Source organism: Morone saxatilis, unplaced genomic scaffold (genome assembly GCF_004916995.1).
Source record: "Morone saxatilis isolate NCDOM2014 unplaced genomic scaffold, NCSU_SB_2.0 Contig3, whole genome shotgun sequence".
Lineage (NCBI taxonomy): Eukaryota > Metazoa > Chordata > Actinopteri > Moronidae > Morone > Morone saxatilis.
Genome location: NW_023339873.1, coordinates 10,227,385 through 10,237,783, shown reverse-complemented (window position 1 = coordinate 10,237,783; position 10,399 = coordinate 10,227,385). Strand labels below are relative to the sequence as shown.

Below are 10,399 nucleotides of genomic sequence, written 5' to 3'. Positions count from 1 at the left end.
TATTATTATTATTAATAAGAATTATTATTATTATTATTAATAATAATAATAATATTAATGATATTAATAATAATGTATATCCATTTATTTTGATAATTGAGTCATTTTTTATGCAAAAACGGCAACAACAAAAAATAGTGTTTCCAGCCTATCATATTAAAATAAATATCTCTTGTTTTTCGTGTCAAGACATTTAAAGACATCACTTTGAACTTTGGAAACTGGGATGGACATTTTGCAGACCAAAATTTAATTAAACTAGAAAATGATTGGCAGATGAATCGATAATAGAATAACATTTAGATGCAGCCCCAATTGTGAGAGTAGCTCTTTCCAAACAATGTCTTCAACATAAAAACAAGTCTAAATTTTAAGGACAGACCAAATAATGTTACAATGTCTCTAGTGAAGACTGAAACCCTGGAAAGCTTATTTATCAAAGATAACGTTAGTTAGAGTTGGAGAGTTTACGTGAGTAGATGGCCACATGGTGGGTTAACGTAACTGTATGAAAACTACAGCGAGGAAAAGGTTCAGACCAAAGCAAACTGTGCAGAAAGAAAATGTAAGTGAAGAAACGCCATTCCACAAAAATATGAATTAGCTTTTTAACTATTAATGCTTAAACTGAACAATCGCAGTGGACCCAACTGTAGTTTGCACAAAATTTCAAGAGAGCAGAAAGAGAGCAACGGTGCTGTGAATAGTACAACATGAATTTTTGACATGTAAGAAAAGGTGAAAAGGTGTTGAAGCTGCAGAGCTCCAAAGAAGCAGCTGAGACTACGGTTAGTGTTCCTCGCGCTTCATATTGGATGGCAGAACACTACAGAGGAACCTCACTACCTCCTGCCACCTCACTTTCTGTGGCCCTTAGGGGAGGTTATGGCAGCACCGCCTGCTCTTGCCAAGCCTCACAGAAACAACACGGGCTGCTGAGGGACAGGTAAATTATTCATCTTTGATTTATCACCCAGCCTGCAACTAGTGAAACCAAGGCAAAGGCTGCAAAGCACAGGCAGGCGGAGGGTGGGGCTGGTGAATCCCGTGGATGAGGTTTGGATGAGGACGAGGGGGAGAAAGAGAAACAGTCAGTGAGATAGTAGAGAGTGTGTCACACAATCATAGGCTTTAAGAAAACATTACTGCTCACTGAGTTACTTATTACTTACTATTACTAAGAGGAATGGCGCTAGCTAGTGACAGCAGTGAAGCACAAACTCCTACAAATTATGCATTAAACACTTCATATGTAGAAGTTCCTATGCCTCGCTGTGGATGGCGTTCACATTAAGTGCAGCTAAAACACACTACGAGAGAGTGTATGGGGAAAACAAACACCAGGCTGGAGGTTAAGTGCTCTGACTGAGCTCCCGGTAAAATTCCTGAGCTGGCTGCCAACGCTTGGTTGCCATTCCTCCTCTGAAAGGAGAGAGAAAATGAATGCAGAGGGGTGGGCGAGTTAGAGAGGAACAGAGTGAGCATTCAGCTCATTCTTTCACCTCTTTTCTATGATAGAAACAGGGGAACAGAAGAGGAAACTGTGACAAATGTTGCTTGTATAATTCCTGATGAAAACCTAGTTGTTAGACACTATGTGTTTTGATAATTCACACTTAACAAAGACAGAGAGAAATACAGCGAGGCAACAAGGGGACTACTATGAGGGAGGGGGTGGCAGAGCTATCTGAAGCACTCAAAGAATGTAACAGGGTGGGGTCCATACATGCATACATACAGTGAATGTACTGAGATATATTGTGTATGTTGCGTATACACACAAATGTGTGGAGGAGGGACAGGGGCGATGATTCATGATGTAATCTAAATTAGTCAAAAGAAAGCTGAGAGACAGTCCCACCTCTGTGGGAGAGGGCAAAAGAAGCGCAGGCTTCTCTCGTCACCACAGCCAGAAAACAGCTCCTCCCTCCTCCTCCTCCTCCTCCTCCTCCTCTCTGAAGGAAAAACAAACCACTGACTCGCCTTCCACATAGTTCTTTCCTGTCTGAAACGGGTGTTATTTCCCGTAGATGTTTTTGCATGAGACACAAAAAAAAAGGAGGAAAGAAAATGGTAAAGGCTGATACATCTTGGGTCAAGGACAATGGGAGGAGCCACTGTTTTAGAAAAAAAGAGATAAACAACCCCATTTAATGGACAAGTCAGGCATGGAGCTGTTGTGACACAATTATTACAACATACCCTAATTCATCTTCCTCTTTAACCACACAGAAGCATGACTCTCGCTTTGACAGAAGCCACACAGTGAAATCCCTTCGGCAAAACTCACTGGTTGGTCACCTTACTCACTGTTAATTTTAAACATGACTGCTCTGCTTTAAGGCTTTAGGAAAAACAAAGAGAGAGATAAACTGCCCCTAGCAATGTGTTGTCTAACAGCCAGCAGTAATGGAAGGGAAGAGACTTAGTTTTGGCGACAGAAAGCCAGATAGTCAGGCAGGCAGTCACGGTAGGCCTCAGAGACAGGAGGGCAGGCAGAGGCAGCAGTGATAAGGAGGCCCCAGCACTCACGGGATTGAGGCCTGAGATAAGAGCCCGGAGCTGTCGCTGGATGACTTTATCATACAGCACCTGCTGGGGGGGTAGCATTGCTGGGGCTGGAGAGGGGCCAGGGGAGCAAGCTGGGTCCAGGGTTGGTGTTAGAACAGGGGCTGTGGTAGGGCTGCTCTGCACAGGCCCGTCAGAAGGAAGACAGGCACGGCGTCGTCGGGTCCTGCCACAACCCCTACACCTCACCCTGTCAAACGTACGCCACCACCTAATTCATTATCAGAGAGGAGAGACTGAGGAAGAGGGACTGCACGAAGGGCAAGAGAGAGGCAGACCGAGAACGACAGCACAAAGCCTCCAATTCTGCTTTCTCACTGGTGGCAACGGCTCAGTAAACCAGCTCACAGAATGGCTCTCGGTTAATTAAATTCCAGCTTATAAGCGGTGCTTTGGGAGAGAATGTGGGGAGAAGAGACAGAGTTGGGGTGGGGGGGTATAACAGGTTTCTGCTTGCAACAACAGTCCTGGCCTAACACCCCCAATTCTCTCCTCCTGTCAGTCTCTATCTGTGCTCGCTCACGGCTCCAAGCTGTATCTTACTTTGCGAGTGGTGCTCAATCTTGTTAGCTGCTAAATTGATTGCATGTCAGAGGTTAGTGCAGGTCTAGCCCTGTGCTGAGGAACGCCACGGGGTCAACCTACAGGGGGAAAGCACAGGGCTTCAACAGCAAGAGAGACAGAAGAAGACAGGAGAACAAACAGGGAGAACCGCAGAGACAGACTGACAGAAATATGGGACATCAGGTAGAAAACCAAACGCATTCCCCCACGTAACCAAACGCATTCCCCCACGTCTGTTCTCTAAACAGCGGCTCCCAAAGGACCAGTTCTCTACACAGGCACCACGGTGGACAGCAGACAGTTTGTCCTCCGAATGCTGACAGCTCTCCCGGGAAGGTCCTGTTAAATCACAGCACACAGACAAACAACAGACAAAAAAAACTGTACGCAAAGGGGGATGCTGCAGTCAGGAATAAGTGGTACGATGCACCGCACGGCTCCGCCACACAGCGTGCAACGGGACAACGGAGCGTTTAATCCATTATACAAACAACGCTCAAAAATTAGCCTGTAAGGAAAAGTAAAGGGAGATGGGAATCAATATTTTCAATCAATTTGACTATTCTGCTCTGTATAGACACACACCACAATAAGACAGAAGATAAAAATCCTCCTTTTCTCCGCTACCATACAACAGCGCCTGCACTTCACTACTGGGCTGAATCTGTAGATGTTATATGGGCTGTCTCCTCCTGCCAAGAGAAAATATAGCAATTTGAAGCAGCTTGTTGGCTGGCAGATCGTAAAGAGAAATAAAAAAAACCTCCATAGCAGGTGTCACCTCGGGGAGACGAACAACTGCAACGCAAGGGGATTTCAAAAGGGGCCTGTCGCTCGGCCTGAGTGACCTTGAGGACTACACACATATTGGGAATGTGAAAGGAACGTCCACGCCACTAAAGCAGGGTGGGAAGAGTCGTCTCACTCAAGGGTGGTGTCGGCTTTCTTCCGCCGTAGAAACAGCTGTGTGGACACGCATAAAACGTCGGGTGGGTGAGAGAGACATGTGCAGCTGTCGGAAGGATATACTCTTGAGACATGGACAATTTGGGAAAGACTTTAAAGCGTTCAGCTGTGACTGGTTAGATTTTTGCTCTTATTAGGTGCACTAAAGTCTGACAAAGGGAGGGATTTAAGACATTTGGTCAGATTAAAGCCTGTGAAACTGTTCTTCCTAAGAAGAGACGTGCTGTCAATGGAATTTTACACAAAATACACAAAAACGTTCGTCCTCTGGGAGGCCTAACGGCGGATGTCTTGTTGACAGATAAGGACTTTCTCTGACTTTGTGTTTTTGATAACACTGGTGGGTTTTGTTTCAACCTCCGCTTGAGCCTCAGTCGCTCTTTATGTAGCACCTGCTCTCTCTGTGTGGCTTTGACAAGACACCCACTTTCAACCAAACAGAAGTGACTGAGGAGTGTCTTATACCTGTAACACACGCACACAAAATAACGTTTTAGATCCAAAGTAATTCATACAACAATACCACAAGTTAAAGATTCCCTTCTGGAGTCTTTCCTGTCTGACTGGAAGTTGTAGTCGAGCGTGATGTTTATCTTTGCTACTTCCAAAGAAACATACTTCACTCATCACCACAAAACTTCACATCACACACATAAACCTCAAACTACCATTAGCACAGCACAGGCCGCCCAATGCAACACATTCAAAACAACACACTTCACAGCAGCTGTTTATAGGACAGTTATTATTTTGAACTCTGTTACTGTTTTTCCCTACTTTTTTTTTTTTTAGAAATTACGCAGACTGGAATGTGCATTTGGTTTTATCCTGGGTGGGGTCACTCTACACCAGTAGGGGACAGGGAGTGGGAGGAGGCTGGCCCCAAAACAACCCGCCAGAGCTCCAGCGCCGTCCAAAGGGGAAAGCAAAGCAAACAGCCCCTAACAGGAACCAGACAGTCAGACAGGCTTCTTCTGCACTGGGGTGGCTTTCATCACACGCACACGCAATTTCTGGCGGCGGGGTAAAGTTTGGGCCGGTGCTGTGGAAACCCTTGTAAACCTCAGACTTGTGAGGCTTTAGAGGAGTCAGACTGGAGCTGGGGAGCCGCGAGTGTCCCGGCCACGATGTCTTAAACCCCAGGGGAGGGGGTGTTTTATCCGTTTTCTGAGCGCTGCATAGAAGCGTCGGACCAGTCTGCCATTACAGGGCTGCTTTCTGGACCTTGAACAAACCGGCTCCTCCAAAGCCACAAAACCATATGGTGCAAGACACCAAATGACATGTTGGAAATGCTTTTTTTAACAGAAAGAATGATACATTTATCAGTGTGCTTTAAGAAGTTTTACTATATAGAAAAACATACATCCCCACAGGCCAAAATCAGTATTTGAGCGTACTTAAAAAACTCTTACTGCTTATGCCAGATACACACACAACGTCTGTGCAGAGCGCATTCTTTCTTCTTCTACCCCTTTGCCCCCGCAGTTAGCACGCAGCTTTGTTGATTTATATGAACAGGTAACAGACAAAATGCAAAGAAATGCGACTATGGGCCTAGTACAAAATGTGAGACAATTCACCCCCAGAAAAACTGAAAACAGCTCATCACCTCGGCTGTGTTAGAAATGTTTCTTTTTAATACCAGAGGATTATGGAAGTAAGGATTGTGAAAAACTTCAGCGTGATCAAACTAAGTTTAGTGACAGACTGGGTTCATTTAAAAAACACAACCCAAAACTTGTACCAACGCAGCACTTCCTTCTGAGATTTACTTCAATAGTTAACTCCAAAAAGTAAGAGCGAATGAGTGGAAATAAACAAGTTACTTTAATACATTTAAACATAAAAAACCCTCACTGCTGATCACACAGAAGCTAAAAAACTATTTCTTGCTTTCAGTGGGTTAGCTCAGTGTGCCAAGTTGCCAGCAGCAGCACGGCTGAGTTGTTGGGAGTAAATGAGAGGTGCACAGACTGTGTGCATGATCCCTGTTCTTTACTGTTCAGACGACTGTTGGGGGTCTACGACTATGGGGGCTGGAAAAACGGCACAAAGGGGGGGCTGCGATGAAAAAGAAAACAAGCCTGCTTCCTGAGTCGCCCCTCAATGAAAACATCAACGCGCCCATGATTTGTAATTTAGTCTAAAAAAAACAACTGACTAAAAAAAAAGACCCTGAATGCTTTATAAGGGGACGTTATGGGTTTATTTTCATTATAGGGAGTAATCAAAGGTGGTGCCTTTAGTAGCAAAATGTGGTATGCTATCATAACACACAGGAACATTTTTAATTCTTTTATTTCTTAAATCTCAGTGGTTTACTGATTAAATGCTTTTTGTGGGCCTCAAAGGGAAATTTAAGTTGTAATTTCTCGATGTGAAAATGACTGTTGCTATAGACAATCTCAGTCTGTGACATTCAACCGGCAGATTAGAGGGACATTATCTACTGCACCAAAATAAAAATTCATAGTTTAAACTATATACAATGTATTTAGTGTTATATAAATATTATGTGTGCACTGTTGTAGTTTTTTTTAGTGGGGTGGGGAGGAAAGACTCCACTTTAAGTCTGAGGAGTCTTGTTTATCGCCCATCAATGAAACAAGAAAATCTTTGCAGACCGGTTTAGCAACTACATACTACAGAGCCTACTCATCCAGGTATGCAACCGAAACCAGGAGGTATGCACTGCTGCTCCTGTGTAGAAATCGCCCATTTATTTAGTAGTCAGAAAACCTCTTATTTGTTTTAAGAGTCACGGTGTCCATCTCGACACTACACACAGCATGGGGACAGTCTGCTAGGGGGGCTGTGGCGCTCTCTAGTGTCCCCAGCTCAGTTACATAAACCACAGGACCAACCTTCCGCTTAAGACCAGCTTACGCTATTGATACTATCAACATAAAACGGCGAAGAAAGCCTCGTTTTATCAGCGCCGTCGCTTGTGCAAAAAAAACCGTGAAGTGACAACGCGCAAGAAATAACACGCAGACAGACAAACCCCGTCTGGACGGCGCCGCCGACAAAAGGCGACGCAGTTTTTTTTTTTTTGGTAGAGCAGCACGCTTGACTGGCAAAAAAAAAGAAACGACGACTGCTGCAGCAAGGGAAGGAAATATGACCGAGGGAAGCATAGCCCTCGTTTTTAAGGACAAATATTGTAGTAGTGAAGGGGAGACACAAAAAACGGCGCCCCCCTTTTTTTTTTTTAATGAAAAAGTTAGACGGCTGCAATAATCTCCGTGCACTCCTCCTCCCCTCCCAGCAGCAACTCACTGGCCATTGTTTGGGCAACAAGCAGACACATTCCTCCGTGCTTTTAAGCTCGTCCGCTGGGCAACAACTACACACACAACCCCCTCTCTCTCTCTCTCTCTCGAAGCAAATAACTTTTATAACACTTTATAACATTTTACTCTTTAGAAGCCTTTGTTGGTTGGTGTGTATTTAGCAAAAAGACGTGTCTAAGTTAGCGCTGTGGTTTCTTTTGGTTTGAATTCCTGAAGAGTTTAGCGGAACGCAGGCTCGCTAGCTTCAAATGTGGCTAACCTACAGCAGCTAACGTTACGTTGCTGGGGGAACATGTGGAACCGGGGCCCTGTTTTTTAAATTAATCTTAACGAATCGCTTTCACTCACACACCTAAAAAAAAAGTGTGCTTCAAAACTTATCTGCGAGCGATGTTCGTGAACTGCACTGACAAGTCACAGGCGGATCAGATCCTCCAAAAAGTGAGTGAGATAAAGGGGAGGAAAAAAAAAAAGTTTTCGTCTTGTCACCACAAAGTCAGGAGTGCAGTCGAGGTGGGGAGGGGGAGTCACGTTAGCGAAAACATCCACATCGTCTCTGTGGTCTCACTCAGGATACTACCGGGGGTCTTGTGTTAGACGTGAGGTGTAGCTTAAGGGGAGTTGTGAGTGTTACAATGCCCGGTGGTCAGCAACGTATCGGTGTATAAAAGATAATATAACGTTATGCAGCAGGGACGACCAGCCGAAGCCGTGCCCGACACCGGACTGCGCCGTGGTCACGCTTCTCTCTCTGTCTCCCCCTTACCACCCCCACGGCGTTGTCTCCCCCCCTTCCCCAAAACGCTCCAGACTACCACTTACCTTCATCGAGAAGCCTCTCCAGGTGTGTGAAGATGCCGCAGAGATTTGGCAAACTGGTCATGAGCTTCTTCTCGTTTAATAATTGCATCAAATAGTCGGGACTCGGCCTCGGTCGCTCCTTCACTTCGACCTCTCCGACCATCATCTTTGCGGCGAAAGCGGAGAATAAACCACCGCGAAAACACAGAATCCTCTTTTAGGGGGAGAAAAAAAAAAAGGAGAAGAAGAAGAAAAAAAAAAACGGAAAAGAAAAAATAAAAAAAAAACTTGCGGCTCCAATCCCTCGCTTCCCTCCTCCTTGTGATGAGAAGACTGTGTAAAAACCCCCCTAAAAACGCAGGTTTGGTTTGTTCTTGTTGTTTGAGTGGTGAGGGGGCAACAAAAAGAAACCGTTATCTTCCTTCCAGAGACTCGCGCGCCGTACTCTCCTCTACGCCGTGTGCGCTCGGGGACGTTCGATTCCACCACTGTAGGCGCGAGAGACTGTTCCACCGGAAAGAGTCCGTCCTCCTCAACGCCCATTGGCCAGCGGGGCGTTCGGGGGACTAATGGGAGAACCAATGAGCGCTCAGACCCGAGTCAGGTGGGCGGGGCGGAGTTGTTGGCGGAGTGACGGACAGGCACTCGGGCCAATGGCGTGCAGTGCGCAGGAATGTGCTGCCCCTGAAGTGTTGTCAACACAGACTAGCACACATTTACTTCTTTCACCCTTTTCCCCCTCACTAATAGCAACATTATAGCAGTTAGACATTTTCAGACTCCCAACAATGTTTTAGTTTGTCTGTCGTCTCGTAACTTTAACACCAAAGGCAAATACAGCACCATGTGACAAAGTGGAGTCAGCTGAGGTTTTATTTTCTCTTTCTTTGTTTTAGACAGCTAGGTAAAGAATTTTAAAATCCTGAATTAGGAGCCCTCTTTTTTGTTTTTTTATTGTAACACCCACAGGGGCCTTTCTATTTGTAGCTCAGCTGTTTTGTTTATTATATCCTTGCCAAAAAAAATATCTGCTCCTCCACAAAATAACTTTATTTTTTGCCAACTGGTATTTATGTTGCTTCCCTGTCTCCCCCCGGGGGACAGTGGTGTGAAAAATGTAGTATACTAAAAGGGCGAACAGTGCTGTAGAAGGATTACAAATCATACAGTAACCCTATTTACAAAGTGCGAAGAAAATGAAGTCCTTTGTGTTACACAGGATCATCAGCGTGGCCCTTCACGTCGCTGAACCAGTGTGAAAACAACATTCCAGTGACTACTTGAAAGCACAGCAGCTCCATTTGTTGCTCCTATTTCACAAGGAGTACTGTAATTCTATGGCTTAGTGATTATTTATATGGGTCTACTTTTCTGGTATGGACTAGTGATCTGGTTTGAATAGTCCTCCGTGGGTTCAATCTCCCAGTTCACGCACAGAGTTTGTGTGTGTGACAGAGGCGCTATACTTGCCAAGACCATCCAACGAATCAGGATGATTGTGGATTTTCATGTGTAGGCTTCCCTTAAGGTTGTCAAAATATGAAAAAATGATTAACCTGTGCCGTCCATATCCTGCAAGATACCTTTGTTACTCAAGACTTGTACATCTTGTTATCTGTCTTGGGACCAATTGATCAGCGTTCCAGTAATCAATAGAGCCTTTTCATTGTCCTGTCCTTGGGAGGACCTTTCTACATATCCTCCAAAGATTAACATCCCTGATCAATGGAACACACACACACCAGCTACCTCCGGCTTCTCACATCCTGCTTAGTGTGAAAATAAACCACAACTGGTCCGGTTTGATTTTAACAGCTGTTGGCTGAGAGGGGCCCGGCTAAATCTGAGCCCTGACCTTGGCCCTCATTCAATTTGTCCGCTTACTGCTCACCCACTCGTGTCTTTGTAAAAGTAGTCCCCACGCTGGGTGCATGAATGCTCAAACAGCTGCACTATGACCTTATGGTTGCCGTTTGTCAACACCGTGTTGGTATAGAGGATAATACATTAAGTGAAAACTCTTAGTATCAGTGCAGCCTGTCCAATAAATTGATCAAACAAAACTTACGAGGTCCAATCAATTTCTTTTAATTCGACTGTCTTTGTATAATTAACTCAGGAGACATACGCCTCACACTTGCAACATATATACAAACTGTAAACCTGCTTATACACAAAATATATCACACATATTCTCGCAAAAT

The 10,399-nt window shown here is 44.8% G+C and overlaps 1 protein-coding gene across 6 annotated transcripts in view; it reads right to left on the bottom strand.

Moving 5' to 3' along the window:
- qkia (QKI, KH domain containing, RNA binding a) overlaps positions 1-8,697 on the bottom strand; it is a 72,870-nt gene extending 64,173 nt beyond the window's left edge. For 2 of the 6 annotated variants that reach the window (XM_035674210.1, XM_035674209.1), the window contains exon 1: positions 8,217-8,697. In XM_035674210.1, the coding sequence (XP_035530103.1) occupies positions 8,217-8,361 (145 nt within the window). In that variant the 5' untranslated portion in view covers positions 8,362-8,697. The remainder of the gene's footprint in view (positions 1-8,216) is intronic. The other 4 variants (XM_035674211.1, XM_035674212.1, XM_035674208.1 and 1 more) reach the window with 2 other exon arrangements.
- Between the last annotated feature and the right edge of the window lie 1,702 nt (positions 8,698-10,399).